At 36.0% G+C, this 27,013-nt stretch overlaps 2 protein-coding genes across 3 annotated transcripts; both read left to right on the forward strand.

The window, feature by feature from the left end:
• The first annotated feature begins 10,663 nt into the window (after positions 1-10,663).
• LOC125479803 (homeobox protein knotted-1-like 6) lies at positions 10,664-18,409 on the forward strand. Its single transcript, XM_048589832.1, has 5 exons — positions 10,664-11,200; positions 11,571-11,699; positions 12,026-12,143; positions 17,636-17,877; positions 18,074-18,409. The coding sequence occupies exons 1-5, from the start codon at positions 10,790-10,792 to the stop codon at positions 18,230-18,232; spliced, it is 1,059 nt and encodes a 352-aa protein (XP_048445789.1). The 5' UTR covers positions 10,664-10,789; the 3' UTR covers positions 18,233-18,409.
• Positions 18,410-19,929: 1,520 nt separating this feature from the next.
• LOC125479669 (serine/threonine protein phosphatase 2A 55 kDa regulatory subunit B alpha isoform-like) lies at positions 19,930-26,338 on the forward strand. 2 transcript variants are annotated; one of them, XM_048589328.1, is made up of 6 exons: positions 19,930-20,067; positions 24,939-25,007; positions 25,217-25,308; positions 25,415-25,492; positions 25,763-25,842; positions 25,934-26,338. In XM_048589328.1, the coding sequence occupies exons 2-6, from the start codon at positions 24,948-24,950 to the stop codon at positions 26,092-26,094; spliced, it is 471 nt and encodes a 156-aa protein (XP_048445285.1). In that variant the 5' UTR covers positions 19,930-20,067; positions 24,939-24,947; the 3' UTR covers positions 26,095-26,338. The 2 variants fall into 2 exon arrangements, with proteins under 2 accessions (XP_048445285.1, XP_048445286.1); XM_048589329.1 differs by having other exon boundaries at positions 25,766-25,842.
• The last annotated feature ends 675 nt before the right edge of the window (positions 26,339-27,013 follow it).

Consider the following 27,013-nt stretch of genomic DNA (forward strand, 5'->3'; position numbering starts at 1 on the left):
GAAATAAAGCATAATATAATGCATCACTTGTTATTTATTTCTCTGTTTCCATTAGATTGTGTTTGAAATAGTCCTCGGATACGGTTTTTAGAGTCGGGTTTGGGCTGGGTCATGGGCTTTGATGTATCAATGGCAAGTTCTTCGCTAGTCACCATGTCATGTCACCATATAAGTTTTGGCTTAATATAGTTATAGTGCGAAGAAAATTAGGTTTCTACCAAAGTGATTGGATTATTTTACATGCAATAAAATTTGACGGAAAAAGTGACATTTAATCAACCAAAGTGATCGAAGAATTGGAAATTCAAGGGCTAATATATTATTTGCTGTTGTCATATTTAAAAAATAAATGTTTTGAACTATTCGTGTTGTTTGAATTAATGCAATTTTGATTTGGTGTGTCATTTTTGGGCTTGTGATATATGGATTTGAAGCGAATGACGAGATTTACGATACTTGATGTTAGGGTCAAGTTACTTTATAAATAGGTCGTCTTGGACTTAGGTTTGTAATATTTCAACAACTACTTAATAAACATGAGTTTTCTCTCTATTTCGTAGTGAACTCTACAGCTTGACAGTGGATTCTAGCGTTGAGATTTCGTTCGATTTCTCTTATCAAATGTCCTGCTGCATCAAGGATCTCCCTTCTCTTCTATGGGATTCACTCTCAACACAGTGGGCAATTGAATTAGTCTCATCTATTTTGGTGGAACTTTGGTTTCTCCAAATTCCGTGCAGAAATATTTTTCATTTTGGAAAAACTGATTTTAAAGTTGCCAAAACAGTTACTTCGGCCGTATGGGATTTCTAAGTTGCATGTGACCCCAAATCCAATCTTGAAACCCAAACACAGTCTCATTCAAGTCAGCATCCCAATTAGTTACTACCCTGAACCCCTCCAATTAGTAATCTTCAAATCCTTTGTGAAGTGAAAATCATCAGGCACCTCTACAGTCTACTATGTGTAGATATTAACCAGTACGGGTTACGGTACCCATGCATTCATATTACGTATGGGATGAGAAGTCACACAATGTCTTCAAGCCTTCAAGGTATTCCGTGATACTCTTAAATTGCTATATATTATTTTATATATTTAAATAAAATATATTAAAAAATTAGGTGAAATTAACTCTCCAGTACTCTCACGTTGTTATGCATTATTTTATATATTTAGGGCCTCCAAGTTAGGTATGCATGGTATTTTGTCCCTTGCTTTTAAGTAGTTGCTTTGCAAGCTTGTAATCAAAATAGCCAATGGATGGTTCTCTAAAATCATCAGTTGAGCATGTCGAGAAGTTCGGCATAAAGTGATCAGGACTCAAGATATATCCAAAGTCAAAGTCATAGAAGCATATACTACTAATTTTCTAATTTTGCTATATAATATGGTTTAAGAACATAGGATTGTGGCCACAGGAGAATTGCTTTTGGAGACATAAGCTTGTGGCGCATCAGTTTTATTCCACAGATAGGGTTTCAGTCACGTTTCTCTACCCTAATTCGGCCGTGTAATTTGCTTAATTAATTAAACTTTTACTTTATCATCATTTTAAAAGTTTTTATAATTTAGTAACTTTGAAAATGTCATCGTGTTAATCTTTTGTTGCATTTGGATGATGTTCAAGAATTGGCTTCCTTAATTTCGTGCTAAAGAAAAGTTGTATATGCTTTGCTGCTTAAAAAATAATCCCACCAACTATAGCTTGGCCCCGATACGATCGATAGGGCAATACCGTCGTACCTTGATGTACGCGGAGAAATGTTTTCTAATCGGTATTGTCAGACAAATTGATATATTTATTTTGCTTTTTCTTTGTATATTTAACTCACTCGTAGTAAGCACCATCTAGTATCGAATTTTTACCACAATTATATGTTGTTTTACGTTAGATTTGGGAAAATCATTTATGATTGGTTAACATGACACTAACATGCACGAAAAATTCGGTGTTTTGAGCCTTAATGAATTATGTTGACAAGCGGATGGATCCGTTTAGAAATGGATCATGTTTGTTTTAACACGCAAAATTCGTTAGTAACCATTTAATAAATTAAGTTATTGTATCCTATTATATGTTTATGCTATTGATTATATATTCTGGACATTTTCTTTGAATATATGTTTCTTATGTATTAACTTTTATTCTTTGTTAAAAAAATGAATTTACAGTATAATTCTTAACAAGCGAAATGGATTATGTTATCTGTTACTTGTTTATTTTGAAGTTCATATTTGTGCTTGGATGCCCTCTAGTTTATTGTGGTTGTTTTCGTGTCAATCTTTAAGAAAAGAGTCTGTGTTCAACATGCTTTTTTTTTTTTTTCTTTTCCGAACAACGATATTATTTACATTAAAGAGAGGGGATGATCTTAGATTGCTTAGTCTCACAATTGGCTAGTAATTATGTAGTTCAAATTGGACTTTGACAAGAATCGAATCTAAGACCTCTCATTTACAAGTGAAAAGAAATAACATAAGACTGTAGTACTAAAATGTTCAACCCAGACTTGAAAACAAAAAAAATAAACTCATTTATGAGGTCTAATAATGTGCAATAATTACTAATAATTACTGAAATAACACCAAAAAAGAAAGAAAAAACTAAAGAGAATCTTGGTACCTTCTGGTTGGGAAAAATTTAGGAGGAAATTGGTTATTCTCACCACCAGTGTTAAGATATGCCCATAATCTTGAGTTGTAAGAACTTACGCGTACGTGGTATCTAACTGCCAGCTGTCGTCGATACAAATTTATGCATGAATTTACATATCGTACACCAATGAGGTTGCTGACAATAAAACTTGAACCTCAATGAGACGACGCACAAAAAAGGACTTTAACAGCAAAGCCAACCATCGTCGGCTAGAATCTTGGTGACTTCGTCTAAGGAAAACAAGAATATATGTTTTGATATTCGTTTTCGTATAATCTCAATCTATATTTGTTTAAGGGAAGAAAAGCAAGCACCTTCACTAACATACATTATATATGCTGCTTATTATGGTGATGGAATAGGATTGTATAAAAATAGGAGATTAATTAGATATAAATAGGAATCAACCCAAGGAGAAGAGAATAACATCTAACCATGGAATGAGACCTATAAAGAACCGAACGCCATTATCATTGAAAAGAATACACGAATTTCGGTCAGCATTAAAGCATTAAGAGAACCATGACGACGAAAATGAAAATGATCAGGTTCCGATACGCTCTTGGTAATTTGGTGTGTCATTTCATTCACTCAACAGTATAAACCACTGACTCTCTCTCTCTCTAAAACTGTGATATATATGTATACACACAGAGTGATACAGTCGTACCAGTCGGTAGGTAGCATAGTGTATAAAGTGGGTGGCATCCCTTCTCGTATCACATGCTTGTGTTATTCTTCTGCCTTTTCGAGGACTTGAACCAAACAATCCATGCCTAAACGCTGTTTAATACGCGTGGAGAACGAAGAACACTCATGTCTAACTTGGCTTGCTCAAGGAAGGAAAGTTTGGTTGCCCTTGTATATTTTTTTTTCAAATAAAGTTAGAAGATGGAGAAATTCTGAAGAAAATTTATTCTCTTAATCTTCATAAAAATGGTAGGATTGAGAGGTATTCAAACTAAGCCAATATTAGACATCAAATGTGAAGAAAGTTGAAATTTCACCATAAAACTACATAACAATATAGGGAGTAACCCAATTTATTTATAACCTCATGCAAGGTCCTCATCCCATTAATATGTGATTCACTTTCAACACGCCTCATCATGTATGACAAATTTTCAAGCCTAACACGTGAACAACACAAACGGGATGACGTGGAGCTTGCTCTGATACAATGAAAAGTTGATGTTCCACTATAAAACTAATTGGAAATATATAGAGAGTAACTTGACTAATTTATAAACCCATACAAAATCACTCATTTCATCAATATGAGATTCATCCCAACAAAACAAGCCCTCAAAATCTCAACTTGCAATTATATTTGGCAAAATATATATTATGACTAGGGATGAGCAAAATATCCAAGGGTATGGGTAACCATAGTTACCCGTTCATTTAAAACTCACGGTTATGGTTATGAGTAACTGTTTATATAAATAAACGGTTATGAGTATAACCGTTTACCTGTGAAATTTAAATGGGTAGTTATGAGTATTACCCGCTGTTATAAACGGGTACCCATTTAACCATTTATTTTAATATATGTATATTAAAAAAAAAAACATGAGTTTTTAGCTAAGTTTAGTATCTCGAGACATAACTGGTTATAAATGGGCTATATATATATATAGGAATCCTTTAACAAGAGGGATTCCCATTTTTCTAAAAACATGGGGACATCCTCTTGACCGTTGGATTTGACTTTAATGAAATTGTGTGGTTAAGATTGTGTGGCATGTGATTTAATCTCAACCACACAATTTCATTAAAGTCAGCCCAACGATCAAGATGGTGTCCCCATTTTGAGATCCCTCTTGTTAAGGGGCCTGTACACACACACACACACACACACACATATACATATACATATACATATACATATACATATACATATATATATATATATGCCTCATTTGAGAGAAAAATATCGTTGATTGAACGGGCCTATGTTCAATATATGTGACTGAACGTGCTAAAGCATTATAGTGTTTGAAAGTTTTATTTTGGAGTATTTTGAAGTTTTGAATCATCTAGTATTCAAGACAATGATTACATGAAGCCTTTAAAAGCATGTTTTTGCCGAATAATGCATACCTATATATATAAATTTAATTGACCTTGAGTTTTCAATAAATATTTGACCCAAAAAATTAGAAATCAATTAAACGGCCTGGATTGATGAACACATATTTCTAAATAAAAATCCAAATATTTATCAAGTTAGCTTATTAGCAAACTGATGCATACTTATCTATATATAATAGAGAGAGAGAGAGAGAGAGAGAGAGAGAGAAATATTAATTAACCTACAACCATGCATGATTCTGTAATAGATTGATCATCAAATAACTGGGAGATATCACATATATTCATAAATAATATTGCCGTTAATACAAAAATACATGTTAAATATACTTATAACGGTGTTTAATTGTTAGAAAAAGGAAATTATGACAAATTTATTTTTTAATTTTCAAGTTGTAAAAAAAATAGCTAGACGGGTAAATAAAAGAGTAAACGGGTTAAAAATGGGTAAACGGCTATGCAGTTATGGTTAAATGGGTATGCTGTTATGGTTAAATGGGTATGCTGTCATGAGTATGGTTAACCGTTTATAAATGGTTATGGGCAGTGGTGGATCCACAGAGGGACCTGGGAGGTCCCAGGACCCCTCGAAGACCCTTGAATCGTTGCTTGAAATTTTTCAAGGACCCCTCGTACTCAAATGAAGGTTGTGCAACTGCAGCAATGGCGTCCTCATGGGGAAGACGAACACGCTGAGGAAGAAAAAAAAATTTGCCCTTTTCAGCCTTGCTCCAAAATGCACGTTTTAGCCAACTGATTAAAACCTTTTTTTTATTAAAAAAAAAAAAATTAGACAATGGAAAACTAAATTATATTATTTATTGATGGAGATTTATAATCTAGGGTAAATATCAATTTACTACCCTCATGTTTTGTGGTTTTCAACATTTGGTACATCAAGTTTTTTTCGTCCCAGAGTCATACCTAAAGTGTTAATTTTGGGACAGTTTCATACATTCGTTAGTCAAACTATTAAGTCTCCCGTTAACTAATGACGTAGCGCCCATGTGGACAATGACTGTGCACCACGTGTTATTAAGAGGTCCACATGGAAATTAAAAATTCAAAAAAAAAAAAAAATTGGTCATCTTCTACCTCCCCCAACATCTTATTCCTCCCTTATCCCTCCATTCTCTCCCCTGCACCAACCCACCAAACCTTCCACTCCTATCCTCTTCAACTCGTCATACATCTACCCTTCCCCCTCCATCTTCTACTCCACCCATCCAACCCACCAAACCCTAATCTGCATTATGCCCACTCTAGCCGCTCGCCCTTTCCTACCCCAAAACCATCATTTGTATTTTCTTAATCCCAATTTCCTAATCATCTCAAAATTCTCACATCAATTCATCTCCTAATTTCAATAATTTGTAATAATCCCCAAATTTAACCGCAGATCGTACAACGTTGTTCAGGTCGTGAAACCTTCTCAAGAAACCCTTCCTCTTCCTCGACAGCCTCACCGTTCAATTCGCCGACGCCCAAGACAGAGACGGGGACCAATTCGGCGTCCTCTTCGACCCCCTTGGCATCTCGACGGCTTGGAGGAGCCCGTCATACGATCTGATGGGCAAGCTCAAGCAGGTCGAGCGCGAACTCAGGCCAATGGTGCCGGCGCTGGTGGTGAGCGCAAAGATAAGCAGAGAAGGAGAAAAGAAAGAGGGGTTGGTCACCGGATTGGATGGGAGGGTTCTAAAGAAAGCTAAGAGGGGAGCGGCGCCGGCGAAGGAAGAGGAAGGGAGATCGTGGCATTATGCTCTTCTGTGTTAGGAGAATAAGAAGAAACATAGAGGAAGAAGACGTCCAGGGAAGTAGAAGAGGACCAAAAATTTTCTTTGAATTTTTAATTTCCACATGACCCCTTAATGACACGTGACGCCTAGTCATTGTTCATATGGGCACCACATCGTCATTTAACGGGAGACTTAACAGTTGGACTAACAGATGTATTAGACTGTTCCAAAATTAACACTTTAGGTATGATACTCTGGGACGAAAAAAATTTGATGTACCAGATGTTAAAAACCACGAAACATGAGGGTAGTAAACTAATATTTACCCTATAATCTATTATTGATATGATCATAAATATGTTTTATGTTTGTATACTCATTTAGTTATTGGAATTTTGTTTATTGATTAATTGATATATGTTTTTTGTGTTTTTTTGTTAATGTGTGTAGTGTAAAGATAAGAAATATGGAAAGGTTTTTCAAGCCAAAGAGCATATATGCAAATGGAACATTTTTAGACTATGAAATATCATCGTAGACGCTTGAATTAGAATTTTATAACTTGTAATGTTGTTTGCGTATGATTCATAAATGAAATGTATTATAATTTAACTTTTAAATGCTATTTTTATCTATAAACTTTTCTACCTTTATTATTGGGATCCCTTGAGTTTAAAATTATGGATCCCCCATTGGTTATGGGTATGGGTATGCCTGCAAATACCCAACAGGTAAACAATTATGCGAGTAAGAACTTAAACGGTTATAAGTAAATAATCGTGGTTACCTGCCCACCATAACCGTTGCCCATCCCTAATTATGACCAGTGCTTCATGCAATATGGCCACTATAGAGACACTCACATATATCAACAGCTCATCATAGTGTACGTATGTAAAGAAGGAGATGAGAGCTAGAACTCATCCTTTGGTGGTTATAGTGTAGTGAGGTTTTATTGTGTTCGGAATCTGTATGAGATCAAAAGGAGAGATAGATCTCGTGTATTAGTAATTGTTTGTGTTTTGAGGAAAATGTGAATGAATTAAAAACCTATTTTTTATCAATACCGGCTTGTAACTGAAGAAGTGCAATGTTAGAATTGCCACTTTTTTTTGTACCACATGTCAATTAATATCAGGTACAAATGATGTCTCAATGGTGATAAAGTATTTGAAGATAGTCTTTGTGATCAAAAGTTAAGACTCAAACGTGAAGACCGTTTTGTTAGATGCAGGGATAAATTGTCCAGCCCCACTCTATCTTCTGTTTACCTCCTCCTCTCTTCGTCTCTCTTCACTCTCTAATTGTAGATTCACATTCTCCTCTCCTCTCTCTTCAAATATTTTTTTTAAACAATTATAGCAATTATGTTCAGTCCCATTTTTGCAGCTCCTGCGCTATACAGAAATGTTTAACTCACTCCATGCATGAAAAAAACTTGCTGATAGTAGAGGTGATTAGATTGATCCATTGACCTCTATTTACAAATTCTTCAATCTGTTATCGAGGCATGCTGAGACCTAGCTAGACAATAGAGACAAATTAATTGTAGAAATCCAACTCTTGGTTTTGCCGAAGATGCTGCCAATGGAATAAGAGATTGCAGACAACCTAACTGAGGAATCAGCCTTGAGAATGTGAGAGAAGGGAGGGTCGTTGGGAGAGAAGACATGAGATTGACCATGAATGACGGTTCGTTGACGACGGGTTTGAGAAGATAGAAAGCCAGCGTTGAGGAAGATCAGAGAGAGGAAGGGGTTGGACATTTTTATCCTGACATCTAATGAAGAGTTAACAAAAATCTCACTTTTGGATTAAATTTGCTAACAATTTTTATCACGGGGATTTAAATTCTAATTTTTTAACTGCGAGGCTATCATCTGAATATATTATCACTACGAAGACCATTAGTCCAATTTTGCCCTAATTTATTATGGAATAGTTCACTTTACACACAACAATGAAATGATAATAGTTTGTAGGTTGTGAATCTTAAAAGCTTCGAACACTACTTAGTTACTTACAATTAAGCAAAACTTTAATGAAAAAAATCTAAAAGATCATACACGCTCGTTAAACTTTGATTTGCTTACTAAGTGTGCATTCCCTTTGAGCTTGAAGTTCTACATGTGAAACTTTGATTTGTTTACAAAGAGTGCATTCTCTTTGAGCTTGAAGTTGTACTTGTAGAACTAAAATTATACAATACATGTATGAGATACACTAAATATTTTACCGTAGATTTGATGCATTACAGAGTCAATGTGCTGTAGAACGACTCTCTAAAATTAGGAAACAACATCATGGCCACTTTAGGTTGTTTTATAGGGCATGAAAAGTGACTGGGACGCGCTGTTCAATTGCGTGGACCATGTGATGATGTGTTTTTTGGATGGTTAAATCAAAGTCGTGATCAGAGAATGAAAATAAGCAAAATCATGTTGCGAATAAGATACGGCTCCAGGTTCTCCTTGTACGTACGCTAAAATTTACACTCCCAATGTACAACCCCTTACTTACAACTAAATTAATTAATTAATTATTTTTATGGCAAAGATACATCTACAGGAATTAGCTTATCAACTCCCTGAACAATACTATAAGAATCGTTACGGGACATCCCCCCTATAATTGTGCATGCTCTCATAGCAATAACATATTTTGGTTCAGGCATTAGTTCATATAATCATACTAAAGAAGGAGCCATTTTTATTGTTACTGTGTCTGCTATTAAAATTAGGTATGCTTGTCTAGGATTGGATTGTGGTACCAGTCATAGTGATCAAAGTCGAATCGTGAGCCTATTAATGAAGCAACAACTAGTACCATAGAGAAGCAACCATGAATTGAAGAGTCTTGATCAATTTAAAAGAGCACTTGATGTGGTTGAAATAACTGAATTTTGAGTTGTTCAATCACGTAAAAGGAAGTTGTAATTGTCTCAATCTTTTATTATTGTTTGATGACTATTCAATTTAACACAATAACATATTTATACAAGTCACACTAGATAGCCTATTTATTTGAATCATATATATTTTGAAGAACACATTATGTGAAAGTTGATGGTTAAATTCCTTATTTTAAGTCAAGAATGTATCAATTATCAATAGTCAAATCATGTGATTTATAAAATATTATTTAAAAACACAATCTTCCTAATATTTTTCTATTTAATATTAAGTATTGAAAGATTTGGACAAGGACACATGATAATTCAAGTATAACCATTCAATATTGAACTTGCCATTATCAAAATTTCAACACAAAATTTATCACACAATTGGAGAAAAATATCATTAACTTCAGTGTTAAGTGCCTAATCAACTAATTGTGCTTTTAAATTTAGTGAGAGGACCATATGGAATGCTAGTTGACTTTTTGACTTCTCTACAACTAAATCTACATACATACATTTGTTCACAAAAATTCTAGTTTAAAAAAATTTCTACATACATACATCATGCATGATATAGCCTCATAATGTTTTTAACATGATTTACTTTAAATTATACTAAAAGGAGGAGACTTTGAACTCGGTTAGCTCAAAAAAGAAAAAGACGACTCTAACCACACACAACAATTTGTCACTTAGAATTTTGTTTTGGTGGAATTTTTTTACACTTATAAGTAAAATATTTTAGATTCGATTTTCGGTTAAGGCGAATTTGAATCACATTATTGCTAATTCATTATGAGCTTAGCTTGTCATTGACCCTTTAGTATAGCTAATTTCGTTTGTTAAAAAATAAAAAAAAATTACATAGCAATTTACCTATCATCTCTTAAAGATAAAGGATAATACCACTGGAAATGGATCATCTCTGGATCCCTTTTACCAAATCTACCCAATTAATCAATTCGGACCTTTGAAATTTGATTTAATAGCTACAAACAGAGGGCTCCCTTAAAAGTTATAATAACTTTAGCCGTTGGATCAAATTTCAAAGACCCGTATTAAGTGATTGAATAGTAACAGTTGAATCAAATTTTAACAACTCGTATTAAGTGATAGGATAGAATTAGTAGAATGGATCCGCCCTTTCCAATACCACTTAACCAAAATACAAAAAGTCATTAGCACCATAAGTTATTTTGCTATGATTATTGACCAACTTTCAACCTAATTAATTATTAAATTAACTTATAATGTTGAATGTGTGCGCTCTCTCTGGCCTCACACTCCCACTTTCCATCCCTATAATTATAAAGCCGGAAGCTCTCTCGTCTTTGTGTCTTTCCCTAAGCAGATAGCTAACCCTAATCTCATCCTTCCCTCCCTCTCGGTGGAAACGCAACAATGATGGAGGAGCTGTACGGCCTCGGGGGCCCATCGTCAACGCCTTCAGCTGGTTTCAGCTCTGATCAATACTACTCTTCATCAATGGCTGCTATGCCTTTTCCGGCGAATCAGACGGTTCTTGATCAACAGGTGGACTACTACGACAACTACAGGAGTAGGAGCGCTAGCTTTGAGCCTTTAGCTGCGGCTCTGGGGGAGCAGCGGTTACCCGGGACGGTGAGGCCCGACCAGATGTTTTCAGGGTCGTCGTCCGGAGTGTCAGACGCTGCTTCGGTGGTGGCAGCTGGGATTCAAAGAGAAGGAGGAGGAGCTTGGGGAGAAGAGGTTTCTTGTCATATGAATATTGAGAAGATCGCTTCACATCCTCTATACCCTAAGCTTATTCAAGCTTACATCGATTGCCAAAAGGTGGAGTACTAGTACTCTATAGTTAGTAACCCTAACACATCTAACTTTATTGTTCTGAAAATTGAAAATTGCAAACGAAACGAAAAGAATACCAAGAAATAATGATGTTATAAGTGTTAGTCTCGCTAAGAACCGTAAGCAAATAATTTTTGAGTTTTCAGACAAGAACATACAAAATCTGAAAGTAAAATGATTATCAAACGTTTTCTAATCTAATCTTCAACAAATTCAAATATTTGATAATTATATGTAAACATTTAGGTAGTAATTAAGTGCCTTAATTTTTTGCTTTGGATTCTCTTAAGTTGCTTAATTATATTGTTTGTGTTTGTGTTTAATTTGGCCGAATAACAATATTAAATGTGTGTAGGTGGGAGCGCCACCAGAAATAGCAAGTGTGTTGGACGAAATCCGGCGACAAAGTGATCATCTAATTTCCACGAGACCCACCGCTTCAACTTGCATTTCTACTGCCGATCCTGACCTCGATCTCTTCATGGTATCTCTCTCTCTCCCTCTCTCTCTCTCTCTCTCTTTCTCTCTTCAAACTCTGTGAATGATGAAATCTCTTTTGTTTTTTGCCTAGCTAATTCTCTCTCTCTCTCTCTCTCTCTCTCGCTCTCGCTCTCTCCTCTCCTCTCTCCCTCTCCCTCTCCTCTCCTCTCCTCTCCTCTCCTCTCCTCTCTCTCGCTCTCGCTCTCTCTCTCTCTCTCTCTCTCTCCCTCTCTCTCTCTCTCTCTTCAAACTCTGAATGATGAAATCTCCTTTGTTTTTTGCCTAGCTAATTCTCTCTCTCTCTCTCTCTCTCTCTCTCTAATTTCTTAGGAAAGTTACTGCGAAATATTGTTCAAGTTCAGATCGGATCTTACGAGGCCATTTGATGAAGCAATCACCTTCTTGAACAAGATGGAGACGCAGCTCAACACTCTCGCCAATAATACCAGTACTCCTTCTTAAACTTTCTCTCTCTTTAATTAACCCAAATCCTTGTTTTCTTTATGCGATTTGTTTAGCTATAGGCGCACGTTGGCGCTTTGCACCTTTTAAGTACAAGGGCACAAATTAACTCAAAGCTAAGCCATTTAGGAGAAGGAAGAGAGCAGTACTGTAATTTTTTATGTGACTATCTTACAAATTTAAGCAGATGAATTAAGAAACCCTAGAATAGATAAAAGAGACCCAAAAATAGATCATAAACAGTGTCATGTGAAGGTATTTTCAAGTCTAGCAGCTGCCTATGGTCCTGGCTAGGTAATTGAGTGACTGTCACAAAGGATAAAATAAAAATGGAGCTTTAATTTGGTTTATTTATAGGTAATTTGTATTGGCCTGTGATTAGATTACTTGTGTTGGTATCTACGCATACCTGTAAAAAAAGTTTTTTTTCACCATTTCTGTGTTCTTCAATGTTTTTTACTTTTTAATACGTGTATTGTGGGCGTAAAGTCGGTCGTTATTTGATCCAACTTACAGAGATGCTAACATGAATTGATTGACCAGTTTCTAAGGCAGTGTTTAGAGGGGAAAAATCTAATGTAAGCTGGTTCCTTGCCACACGTGTGTAATCTAATCGGAGACAACTAATGTATGCGTCTAGTAGGATTGGCCTAATTTTCCTTGTGGTAATGACTCTTGCTTTTTGCATTTATACTGAACTTGCATTTATTGAAATGGTCAATATTGATTGTAGGTATGTTAAAATTAAATCTTCAATGAAGTTATTTGGATATGATCCATAGAGCATGAGTTTTGGTGCGTGCCATGTGAGGGAATTAATAACTTTACCTTGGTAAAGGTATTATACTTGATCAAATTCTTCCGTATATCCAAATAAAGAGTACTTAGAAGAATGATTAAGAATAACTGCTGGCGGTTTCAATTGTATAAAATACAATCCAAGCTGAAATAGACCACTTTTCTTCTAATCATCCACATGATGAAGACACGGAGATTCCTAATATGGAATCCTGTGACGAACACCAGTTTAATATACATATATCATGGCAGGAGAAGTACACTTAGTTGCATTTCCAAAATATTATGTCTGCCTAGGGGACCGACCTTGTATTCCTTTAATTAGTGTTGATATCCTACTTTTGAGGTTGTTCATATACTTATATAATGGCTGAATCCATGAGATTCGTACTTGCAACAGATCGATTTTGTCGCAGAAATTGTTAGTTTAGCATTACCTTTTGTGCTTAAGGCAACAAGTTTACAGATATAGTATGACAATCTCTTTTTTTTTTTGCACCACTTTAAAAGAAAGCTTCTTTCATGGGATGTTATATAGATTCTGTTGGGGACCATTGGTGTGGAACTTGGTTGTTACTACTTAATTGGTTTAGGCATGCAATAAAACTATAGGCATTCAAAAGAGTTCATCACCTTTAAGGCACCTGGCTACTGAGTTTGAAAGGTTCTATTACCTAATGTGCCAGCAGTGTGCTCTTTTCTCTTAATGACATGCTTGAGCAGATTCTTTTTGAATTTTCAAATACTATACCTCGAGGATGCCTTAGATATACATGCAGTCTTTAAGATCGATCGAATGAAATTGGCATGTGCTATTTCTTGTTAATGGTTAAGAGCTGTTGAAGCTTTTCACAAGTATGTTTTGGGTGCTCTCTGCCGGCAGATTAACGTTTCTTTATTAGCTGTTCATGATTAAAATTTGAAAGTCTTAAATCATATCTAGTAAGTTTTATCTCTATAATTTCGAACGGAAATGTTATTAACACTCTAGAATGATCGTCTCATTCCTACCTCATTTGTTTTTTCACTTACTATTTTGTAGTGCGAATAACAATTTCTTTTACAAAATAATTTCAAATTTTAGCTACTCCTTGTCCTATAAGAAGTAGCTCTTATTGGCTAAATATAGGTCAGACGTTTTATTTTTTTGGTAGCATTTGGAAAATGTGTCTTTGAAATGTGATGTGGTTTGAATTGAACCCTAATGTACTTGGGAGGTAATAGGTTTGGTCTTTTGTTCAAATACGTCAAAGATACGTAATCCATGTTCCTTCATTGTAACCTCTAGCTATAACACTAGGTTTTGCCGTAACTGCTATGTCATTTAGGGCTAGATATAGGTGTAGTACTCAAATGAATTAAAATATGGATGTTAAACTTAAAACTTGCATGCAAATAGTAAGTGATTAAGCATAGTTTTTAGTTTATTGAAAATTGGTGCTTAGGCATCAGGATTACGTTTTAATCACTAGGTATTCTTTCAACCTCTGTTTTTCTACCTACTTAAGTTTGAACTGTAACTGTGTCTGTGACTGTCCTATATCTGCATATCCATTATCATTTCTTTGTTTCTAAAGCAAATCAATCAAGTAAAATTTGTAATACAAACATTATATGCAGACAGAGAAGCGCCCAGCGTTTTCTTAATATTGTGTTCGAGTCCGCTCCACAACATGATTTCATGATCAGAACCATTAAAGTTTAGGAAAACTAATGAAAAGTGTTTGAAAATTTTGAGTTTTTATAATAAGAATAAAATAAATGGTAAAGTGAATAGTATTATGATTGATTTTTTAATATAAAAATATGAATTTTCGTTAAAATGAATCATGAATGTTTCGTTAAAACTTCCTTAAAGCTTTAGATTAACCTTTTTCAAGTAGGTTCAGCAATATTTCTCTATCTTCCCTGGATTGATGTGAAGTCCAAAACTTCACCTGAGATATATCTTGTCAGCTAAATAAAGCAGCTAGGTTTTACCACATGTGCTTAATCACTGTGCATGCAAGGGTGATTTGAAATTTCATTGCATGCTGTGCAGTAGTAAGTGTGCACCCACTAGCTGGTGAGGTAGGGCATTGGAAACCGTGTACTATTATTAGGACACAACAAAAAGCAAAGGGCATAGCAAAGGGTAGAATGGTCAATTGGTTGGCTTGGATAGGGTGAATAAGTGTTAAAGTGGTTGACTTGTTGACCACAAGGACTCCCGCAGTTTCCGCTGCAGGTAGGGTTCTGCTTTTAGGCATTCAAAGTTGAAGCAACAGTGGTTGAAGCTGCGGTGGCTGCTGGTGCATGCATCCGATGCTTTTTTCTTCCCTAGGTGGTATGTGTATTCAATGATCTTCTGTATCCATATTTGTGGAACTAAACCCTAACCAGTCTTGTAGCACTCACGGAATACTAACATCTGCGTCCATAATTCTTACAAGCTTTTACTATTTTAAGTAGGTCATATTAATTAATGACACATTTCGAACTCATTTTTTAATACTTTCAGACTCAGAATTTGGACTATTTACATACCTTACACGTAAAGTCCCTCATGTACACCTTTGTTTTAAACTCATTTGAACACTTTTATGAGGGAACTAATTTCTACAAGCTTTTCTCCTACATACCTTTGTTTATTTATGACATTTTCGAATTGTTTTTTTTTTTCTTCTTTTGGTAAAATGTTACAGATTTATGTTACTTGAACTTTCATCACTCCACCAAATTCTCGAAACTATATCAGATTGTTTTGTGTTTACAAGTGAGGTTTAAGTTTCATTAATTTCCAAAAGCTTTGCTGCTACTATTCGTCTTAATTTAACATTCCATTAAATATGTAATGGTATGATGTTGGCACTATACATTGTAACTTTATTTTTCATTGGAGCATGGCACTGTTGCACTTCCAGTTTGGGTTCAATTTAGGGCGCGACAGAAAGTGGTAGCCTAGTGACTGAAATAATAAACAAGGGTATTAGTAGAAAAAAATTTGTGCATGAAAATTATTATTACTTATATCCTACCATTTTAGATTTTTTTTTTTATAAATAAATCTTCTATACGGATCCAGGTCCTCTTCGGATCTAAGGATCTTGAGCCTAGAGATCAATTGATCCGACTCGATGAAATTTGATCTAACGATTATAATTATTATAATTTTTAGTAGGATCTTTTATTTGTAACCGTTTGATCAAATTTCAACTGATCGGATCAATTGTTCTTTAGGCTCAGGATATGAATCCCTTCTATACTATTGTTAAGAAAATCTTCTTTGTCAACTTTTTTTCTTTTTTTTTTTCTATTTTGTCCTGACTTTCAATACACTATTCACAAAAAAGAGGGTAAAATAGTAATTTTGTATCTTTTGATAAAATGACAATTATATGCCTATTTTACCCTCTTTTTTAGATAATGACAATCATATTTTTTCAATTTTACTTTTATTTTTGATACACAATATTTATATAAGAGGATCAAAACAATAATTATGTAATATTAAAAAAAATATGTATTTATCAAGAGAAATTATTCACACATAAATTATGTGCTTTCTGTTAGTATCATTTATATAAAGTGTTACTTGTTATTTGATTTGATTGAAAAAGGGTTTTGTTTGTGTTGTTTTGATAAATAGATTGAAAATTTATACTTTGGTTGTATGAATTTGGGTTGCACATCAATTTCCAAGGACAGAACAAAGGTATGGATGCTTTCTGCAACCTTTCTCGAAACTGCAAGAAATAGAAAGAAAAAGAGTTGACGGTAGATTTGAGAGTGAACCGAACTGATGGAGATTTGAGATTGGAGCAGGCCGCGGCAGGCAGTCAGGCAGTCAGGCAATGAGAGTTCTTTGGAGTTGAGTGTAGAAGAAAATACGTAGAGTGCTTGCTTTGCGCGTTACCTTACCTCTGTCTCTGAGACTGAAGTAACAGATCGATCGATGAGCCCACTCACATTTGACTGCATGCGATACGACACAACGAACTTTTTCAGCATTTTTTTATTTCTTTTTTAATTCAAAACGTTTGTTTTGAGGCTGTCAGTTGATGTTACCGGACCCCGCCATCCATGTAGCATCATGGCTTTATGATACATCACATCCCTGGAAACACGAAATCTTGCTCTCCATGTGTGCATGCATGCATGCATGGTCTCTCATTGATATATATTTTATATATATATATATACATATATATGTATGTATATGGGTGCATGGCTGGCCCACTACTTGATCCACTGAACTGATACCGCAATTCTGTTCTATGGCCTTTTTGGATTACGGGGTTCCATCTCTATGCTCACATGGTCGAGACTCAGTCTCAACTCTCAAGTCTAAACCTAACAAATTGAGAGGGAATTGCCAAGGTTTGTTGCATTGTGGCTATTGATTATATTATTTATTCTTTCTCTACAATTAGAATGGAGAAACTAATTATGTGATTACGTCGTACAATACGTTAGGAATGAAACTTTAAAGCACTTGAGTGTGGAGCCAATTCCATTTCTTAAAGCAGTTTTCAAGTTAAATATTATGGGATGAATTTTTTTTTTTCTTTTGTGACCTTTATTTGTGAAGGTGGATTAATTTGTGAGCACGTTTCTGCTACCTAAGTATGAACAAGTTATTTAAAATTTGGCATGATTGATTTCCGTTCAATTATGTGAGTCGGGATTCTTCAATTGCAGACGATGCTGCTGGTTCATCGGGCGAAGAAGAAGGGAGTGGAGGAGAGATAGAGGCACAAGACTCTCCGCGGACAAAGGAAGATCATGAGCTCAAGGATAAACTGTTGCGTAAATACAGTGGCTATATAAGCACCCTTAAACATGAGTTTTCCAAGACGAAGAAGAAAGGAAAGCTCCCAAAAGAAGCAAGGCAAATTCTCTTTGATTGGTGGAACCTTCACTATAAATGGCCTTACCCAACGGTAACTAATAACTTATAAAGGCTTAATTTTATAGGTTACAGTCATACCCGTTTCCTCCTTTTGCACAACTCTGTTTACTATTTGTGCATTGATCCCTTTGGGCTTGTTCAATCTGAAAGGCAAAAATAAACGAAGTATGTAGAAGGAGAAAATGGAGTGTGGAAATTAATCACTCTAATTATCTGGTATGGTGCAGGAAGCTGATAAAATTAGTCTTGCCCAAGTGACTGGACTGGATCAGAAACAAATTAATAACTGGTTTATAAATCAAAGGAAGCGCCATTGGAAGCCATCAGAGAACATGCAGTTTGCTGTCATGGACAGTCTTTATGGACCATGTTTTACCAAGGATTGATTTGGCAATTTACCATCCTGTTTTAACTCGTTGTACATGATTAATAATGAACTCAATTTGGTTATGTTCCTCGTTTACTAATGTTCGTTTTGTTATTAGTATGTGTAAGGACAAAATATTATTGAGGATAGTTGCTAGATGTGGATAGACAGCTATATTATGATGATTGACTGGGGACTTATGTTTTGCAAATATCCCGCATGATATGTCTCGCATTGTGGAGAACCCGTTTTAGTTTTAGCAAAGAGAACCTGTGTTGTTAAGATTGACTACCACTACCAGTGAGAAAATTAGTTAATTAAGATGGGCTAAGTTCTCATTCCTAAAAGCATTGAGCGGCCCCTATCAGCTTTGTCTCAAGCGTGGGCGAAGTTTATGCGTAAAGACCGAACAGAGGGCACGCAATAATTTTGGAGTCCCTACCCCTAAGGTGTAAAAGTTGACTTTATTGGTTTGTTGCTGAAATTGAGACCTTTCACTTACAAATGTAAATGAACACCCATTAAACCAAGGCAAGCATATCACTACATATGCTGTTGTGTACCAAGATAAGGGATACAAGTCATACGCTAGATCAATATACTTGAACCCTGTAGAAAAACACGATATTTTGAGACTCGCATTCGTTCATTATGCCTACAAGACGTCTTCATCAACTACTTTCATAGTTGCCTGAAGATCTGTTGCATCTACTGTTTGAGTATTTGCACACTTAAGGAATGTTGTAATTAATATTTCACTCAGTACTATTGTGTAAATCCTAAGTACATATAAGTTAGGAATCTTTCGAGATTTAGATCTTTTTTATTTGACTTAGTATTACTTGGAAAACACATTATTTTCTCCCTCTTAGACCATCTCCAGCCCTTGGGTTAAACTTAACATTTTTTACCCAAAAAATTTAAATTTTAACCCAAAAACAGTTTTTTTGCTCCAACCATTCTGAGTTAAATTTTTAGCCCGAGATTATTAAAGAATGAATTTAGGATAATTTTTTTTTTCTTAAAGTAACTTTTAAAAAAATAAAAATCATGTAGACTAATTCTAATTTAATTTTATAAACATTTTAACCTAAAACTATTTAGATTCCAACAAATATTGAAAAATCACTAATCCGACACCATGAAACTTGTGGAACACTATAAATAAAGGCATTAAACAAGAGGAATATCATTACAGAATTCCTCAAGCCTTTAAAGCAACTCCACCCCTACCAAATTGCCCAAGCAAACTGCACCTCCACACCGAAAATAAACAGCCAGGCTATTGGTGTTAAAATATTATTATTTTTTTTAGAAAATAATAAAAGATAATTTCATTTCAATTTTGGATAGAATTTTTAACCAATCTCATCACGTCATATATCATCATTCGGAAGTACAATTTTTTATGGATAGATTTTTTAGTAGATTTTTAACCAATTTCGTAGTGCCACATGTAATGATTCTGTAAGAATTTTGTGGATAAATTTATAATAAGATTTTTAACCAATCTCGTTTCACCACGTGTCACTATTTGTTTCACCACGTGTCACTATTTGTTTAGAATCATTGTGGATAGATTTCGATAAGATTTTTAACCAATCACGGCGTGTCACTTGACAATATCTACAACCTCATCCTTTCTTTTTTTTTTCTCCATATAAACCCTACATTCATCCTAATAGTCACCAAAATCAAAATGGAAGAGTAAGAGCATGAAGAATGTAGGAGGAGAGATGATGAAGAACATGATTTTTATTTAGGATGTGTGGGACTTGCGATGCTCAAATTGATCTTTAGACTTCAAAGCCTTCAAATACCCAGAACTTCTTCAAATGTGTGACAGCAACCTGAGTAAGTCAATTCTCTCTACTTGGTTTGGTTTTGTTATTCCGTTCATTAGTGGAGAGATGTATGAAATGATAGAGGATTACATCTGGTTGTCTAGTCCTAAGTCTAATTAGTGGAATCATGTTGTTATCATGATCTCGCTAACCTTGGAAATCACATGAAAGATTGTAACTATATTAGGCTAGCTTCTGCACTTGCCATCGCGCCATATTTTAAATTTAAGTTGTCAATATCACTCTCTATCAATTCTCTCTATTTCGAATTCACTTTGTTTGCTGCTTAATATATATATATAAATTTTTTTTAACTCAAAAAGATGGATTTGCCACTTAACATTAGTTGGTAATCTTTTTACTTATTTTAACTTTGGAGGGTCTAAATCTCTGGCCTTCGTGAACATGTTTAATAATTGAGTTTAACTATCAATTTACCTCATAGAGGTTTGGATTTACCACTATAATAATATTATGTGTTTTGCCTCGGCCAAGTAGCAAACATACACAGTCAACTCTAGGTCTGTTTCCTGTAAAGATATGCTATTTAGTTTTCGGGATGGAACCTCGAGCACATGTTTTATGTGTTTCCAAATCCCTTTCCCTTTTCATTTTCAGTTTTTTCTTGTTTATTTATTTATTTATTTTCTTTTTATGACGTCCTACAAGAGAGATTTGCGATAGCATGTATACCAAAGGCGAGCGCATTGAGGAAGATGTTGAAGTTTTTAAAGACTTCTTCAATGAGTTTAATGAGCAAGATAAGCATTCAAGGGACTGATATCGTTTCTCCATTAGCCAGAACAAGAGTTTGAGGATGTAGTGCTTGTTCTGGCTAATGGAGAAACGATACCAGTCCCTTGAATTCCTATCCTGCTCGCTAAATTCATTGAAGACGTCTTTAAAAACTTACATCTTCCTCAATGCGCTCACCTTTGGTATACGTGCTACTGGAAATCTCTCTTGGATGTCGTCATAAAAAGAAAATTAAAAAAAAACAAGAAAAAATTGAAAATGAAAAGGGAAAGGAATTTGGAAACACATAGAACATGTGCTCGAGGTTCTAACTTGAAAACTAAATAGCACGTCTTTGAAAACACCTACAGGCAAACAAAAAGCAAACAAAAAACAAGCCTAGAGTTGACTGTGTATGTTGGCTACTTGCTACTTGACTGAGGCAAAACATATAATACTATTATAATGGTAAATCTAAATCGTAAATTGATAGTTAAACTTAATTATTAAACATGTTCATGAAGGCTGAAGACTCAGACCCCTCCAAAGTTAAAATAAGTAGAAAGATTACAATTACTACCAACTAATATTAAGTGGCAAATCCATCTATTTGAGTTACAAAAAAAAGTTAGAACTCAATTATTAAACATGTTCATGAAGGCCAAAGACTCACACTCCTCCAAAGTTAAAATAAGTACAAAGATTACAATTACTACCAACTAATATTAAGTGGCAAATCTATCTATTTGAGTAAAAATAAAAAATAAAAAATAAAAAATAAGTGGCAAACAAAGCAAATTCGAAGTAGAGAGAATTGACAGAGAGTGACTATAGACAACTTAAATTTAAGATGCGGAGTGATGGCAAGTGCAGAAGCTCACCTAATACGGTTACAATCTTATGATTTCCAAGATTAACCAAATAATGATATTAACAGGATTCCACTAATTAGACTTAGGACTAGACTTGTCCAAAAAAAGAGTTGGGACTAGACAATCAGATGTAATCCTCTATCATTTCCTACATCTCTCCACTAATGAACGGAATAACAAAACCAAACCAAGTAGAAATGACTTACTCAGTTGCTTCATGCTGTCACACATTTGAAGAAGTTCTAGAAGGTTTTGAAGTCTGAAGATCAGTTTGAGCATCGCAAGTCCCACACATCCTAAATAAAAATCACCCTCACACCTGAGCGGGTGCACCCTAGCTTTGCCCGCCCTACCGACAAAAAGATTGTTTTGGCACTTATGTTTCCATGGAGACGGTTTAGCCGCTTATGGAAATACATAAGCCCAAGAGCAATAACCTTTAAAAAAAGTATAGAACAATAACTTAAATTAGTTAAAACACAAAAAATACAGCTAAAGGAACGAAAAATTAAGCACTAACTTCATGATTTGCCTAATGTCATCTGACAAGATTCCATTATCGCCTATTTGATCATTTGTTTTATCTCACTCATGTAGAGAACACTCCACTGATTCTGAGAATATAATGTCTTCCTCTATAGCTCTTGCTCCGCTATGAGTAGGAACTCTTGGTGCTCTATTCTTGACATTAACTTTGAGGTTGTAGTGCTTGTTCCAGCTAATAGTCAAACGGTATTTACTATTTAATTACATCTTTTTTTTTCACCGTGGGTTGTAGAATAGAATTAATGCATGCCGCATTTCTGTATCGTTTGACGAAACCAGAGCTAAAGAGTTCACCACCTTTCTTCTCATTCCTAAAACCCTATTTCTCCTCTTCCCTCTTGCAATCCGCCCCGCCTGCCTCCGCTGCCCCCACGCCGTCCAAGTTCGAAACGGAAACTCTTCTCCAGTTGCACCACATCCTCAGCATGACATAAAGCAACATATTACTGCAGATGTTAAAACAACGGGCACTGGAATTCCAGCCTAGGCCTTCGAGATTCTGAACACATGACGCTAATGGTGGCCGCAGGGATTGGTGTTCCTCGAGAAGGAGCTGAGTGGGAATCCTGAAATGGTTGATGGGATTTGACCTTGGAGATGGTTCTTTGATGGGTTTAGCATGTGCAGGCTTGTCAACTTTCCAAGTGGAGCAGGAACTTCTCCTTGGATATGATTGGAAGAGAGATTTAGTCCCTCCAACTTCATTATGTCTCGAGGGATGATTGTCCCCACTTGAACACCTGCTCAATTCGTCAGGTGTGGAGTTTTATCATCACTTGAATATTTGCTCAATTTGTTAGGTGTGGAGTTTTATCACAAAAGACATCGATGTTAGTTAGAGTGAGGTAATTCTATTTAAAGGGTTTGGTCTCAAGCCTTCTGGCCGATGTGGGATAGAAGAATTCTAACATTCCCCCACACGTGAAACCCCATTTTATAGGTCACATATGAAATTCCACACATCAGCAACCATGTGGAGCCAAACCGGGGCTCACCCGTTTGAGTGGAGCCAAACCGGGGCTCACTCATTCACGTGGCATCTCTTGGCCTACGTGGAGCTAAGAATTCTAACATTCCCCCACACATGAAACCCTATTTTATAGGTCACATGTGAAATTCCACACATCAGCAACCACGTGGAGCCAAACCGGGGCTCACCCGTTTGAGCGGGGCCAATGGGTACCCACTCATTCACGTGGCATCTCTTGGCCTAGGTGGAGCTAAGTTGAAATTCCACACATCAGCAACCACGTGGAGCCAAACTGGGGCTCACCTGTTTGGGCGGGACCAATGGGTACCCACTCATTCACGTGACATCTCTTGGCCTACGTGGAGCTAAGTCAGGGCTCACCCGTTTGAGCGGGGCCAATGGGTACCCACTCATTCACGTGGCATCTCTTGGCCTACGTGGAGCTAAGTTGAAATTCCACACGTCAACAACCACGTGGAGCCAAACTGGGGCTCACCCGTTTGGGCGGGGCCAATGGGTACCCACTCATTTACGTGGCATCTCTTGGCCTACGTGGAGCTAAGTCGGGGCTCACCCGTTTGCACGGGATCAAAAGGGATCCATCCGTTCACGTGGATGTACGGGCTCGTTCCCTGACTCTGATACCATGTTAAATTTTAGGTAGACTGGCCGAGGGCCTATTCCAACAACACCGATACTGTCCCCACTTGAACACCTGCTCAATTTGTCAGGTGTGGGGTTTTATCACAAAAGATCTCGGTGTTAGTTAGAGTGGGTAACTATTTAAATGGCTTGTTCTCAAGCTTTCTGGTCGATGTGGGACAGAGAAATTCTAATACCAATTGATTATTGTATGACTGAAAGTTCGTGATGAAGTGCATTTTTTGTGTTGAAATTTTACTTGTATGAAGCTCCGAATTTGTCATCTGGGTTTATATTGTTGCAGCACTGACAGTATTGTATAATGTGTAATACATCTTTTTTGGTTTGTTAAAAACATCGGTTGCTGGGTATGCTTTGAGGAGGAAAGATTGCGAAACAATAACTGGGAGAAGAGTTCAATGCTCAGCGCACGTTCCTCCTCCCGCTTTGCCAGGACATTCTGTTCCGGAGTCAGGCCGCAGGACTTGGGATGGTCCAAACCCTGTTTCTACTGTTGGATCTATTGGTTCCGATGGAACACAAGCATGGAAAATGCATCTTTTAAATTGTTTATTGGAGATTAGTTTTACAATTGTACTTCCAAGACCGGTACGGAGTTCTTAGAGAAGAGCAAACTAAATTATGGATGGCTTGAAGCTCAAATTAAGAAATAACATGATTTGCTACCATACCGGTGTGGGAGTTGCATCTTGCTGTATAAGAAGCACATGAACTAGACGGTTTGTTAGCAATAATCTTTATGTAAATCTGGATGTAATGGTCTTTACAAAACTCAGACGGCTAGTTTTGATGGTGTTATCATCTCTACAAGTCTCTTCCTTGTAGAGATGAAAGAGGACTTGGAATTTGCATTAGTTATTGCATCCATCTCTGATCTAAAGTTTTCGAATGATGGGCGGCACATCTTAAGTCTCGACTACATGAATCTAATGGTGCTTTATTTTAGTTGAGGTTATACTTTTAGATTTTGGATTTTCCTTATAAAAATGCGATGCTTATAAATTTATGTCATCATCAAGTTTATGATGGCATTTTCAAAATTCTTCTTCTGCTGGTCCAAATTTAATTTGATTGCTGCTGTTGTTTTTGTTTTAGCTCTGGGACATGCATATGGACTCTTCACCAGTTGCAATATACAAGATCCACGAGCACCTGCGCCCTAAGGTAAGCGGAAGAGAAAACAACATTTTGGCTCCCGTGGATAATTGGAGCAGAAACTTCCTTCATAAATTTCCCCCCTCGTTAATGTCTAAAACAACCTGTGAATTGAGTTGCAAAAGAATAATCAGCTTTTATTTTTAAGTTCATATGTACAACCTTGTATGCCGCTCCTCCGTTATCCCTACAGCTGACAGCATCTTTACCCCCTGCAGTTATCCGAGTTGTATAACAATGATCGCATTTTTGATAAATTTGGGTGCTGTTTCAGTGGAGATGGACTTCATTATGCGACTCGGTCTTATAGGTATTGCCCTTTTAGGTCACAGTTCCTTTGTTACCAATCAAAATTGTGGAGCTTGTATTTGCTTGCTGTTGCCCAAGTGTTACAACTTTCTTTTATTGTTACTTAGCAACCTAGTGCGCATTTTTTCCCATGGAGGTGGAAGTGAAGAAGGAGCTACAGTAGAAGCTAGCATAAGTCCCAACAGGTCTGTTCTAATTCCCTCAAATTGTAATTGTCGAGTTGGTGTAATGGAACCTTATAGTCAAGCGGGGAGGGTTCACTTTCCACGGATAACTGTTCGTTGTTTCCATGGACTTGAGGGCGTACGCAAATTTTGCTTGTACATGGAGTCGTAATTGTGAAACCAAGTCAATTGTCGCTTAGAAATGTGCATAAATTATTTCAATTGTCAATTGTATGTAAGTTATGTTTTGTTTCTTCCCTGAAACTTTTACTTCCCTTCTGAACTTGAAAGCAGGACGCCAAGTCTCCACACAGCTCCAAGGGCTCGGAGGTCATCCTTGAGCATCCTAGCACGAGGATTTTACCGACATGGTTGGGCTTCTGAACCTCATTGTATCTATGTCCATTTGTTATATAGAACGCACATCTTCAGATTGAAACACGTCTTTTTCTGATTTTTCAGGACATGAAAATTCAAGCTCGCGCGGTAACAATAGTAGTTATGACCTAAGCTCCAAGATTCTACATCTGGCATGGCGTCCAGAAACAAACTTGATTGCTAGTGCCGCTGGGAATAGCTTGTTCATGTATTATGCATGCATTTGTGTACAGGACAGTAAGTGATTTTTGCACTCGCTTTTTCTCCCGTTGCACTTAGAAGGAGTGCAAATGGAAAAATAGGAATGCATAAATCATTTCGCTTTAGTCATGCTCATGTTTTCTTAGAGACATTATACTAAAATAAACATGGCTAGTCTCTCAGATTGGTTTCCTCACAAGGCTGTTGAGATTATCTCAAGTGATGAGGAGAATGAAATAATGAACCACATGAGCTCTTAAAACTAGTTCAAGCGTTGAGGAGAACAAAATAATGAATTATGATTATGACAAGCTTTGAGTTTATTTTCTTTGTTTCACCGACTCATGACCCTAAAAAGGGAATAATTTGTGCATATTCCCTTTTGTATGACACTGAGCTATAATATGCTTTTGACAAATGCTACTGTGTGTATTCACACACATATTTTACATATATGCATTTCATGTCACACCTATTGATCCTATAAGTACCAAACATAAATAGAAAGAATAGGGATAGTAAACTTCACTCAACCATGTGCAATGGAACAAGCTCAACGTCACTAATCTTTAATTCACTCTACACGACTAAGTAAAACGCTTGATTTGAGATTGAGAAACAACTCACTTCGATTGCACAAAGCAAATAGATTATAACATCTAATGCAACTCTCACCATAATCTCTAATGCGACTTATCAAGTTTTATGCAATTCAAGTAAAATGCCCTTATTACTTGAATTTCCAATGCCAATGCCAAGGAGCCACCCTTGGGTCTCAACTATGAATCGTCAGTAAACGAAAACCTGATAATTCCGAAGAGGAAGAGTAAAATACTCATCAAGTTTCAAGATTATTATACTTAATAATGTTGGGAATTTGTTGGTGAATTGTGTATAGAATATTGGCTCTTATACTATTTTATGTGTCATTTTCGAGTTTAAATAAGATGTACTTAAGTTGAG

This window comes from the organism of the source record quoted next, unplaced genomic scaffold, assembly GCF_019419815.1.
Source record: "Pyrus x bretschneideri cultivar Hongxiangsu unplaced genomic scaffold, Pyrus_bretschneideri_v1 Contig3, whole genome shotgun sequence".
NCBI classification, from domain to species: Eukaryota; Viridiplantae; Streptophyta; class Magnoliopsida; order Rosales; family Rosaceae; genus Pyrus; species Pyrus x bretschneideri.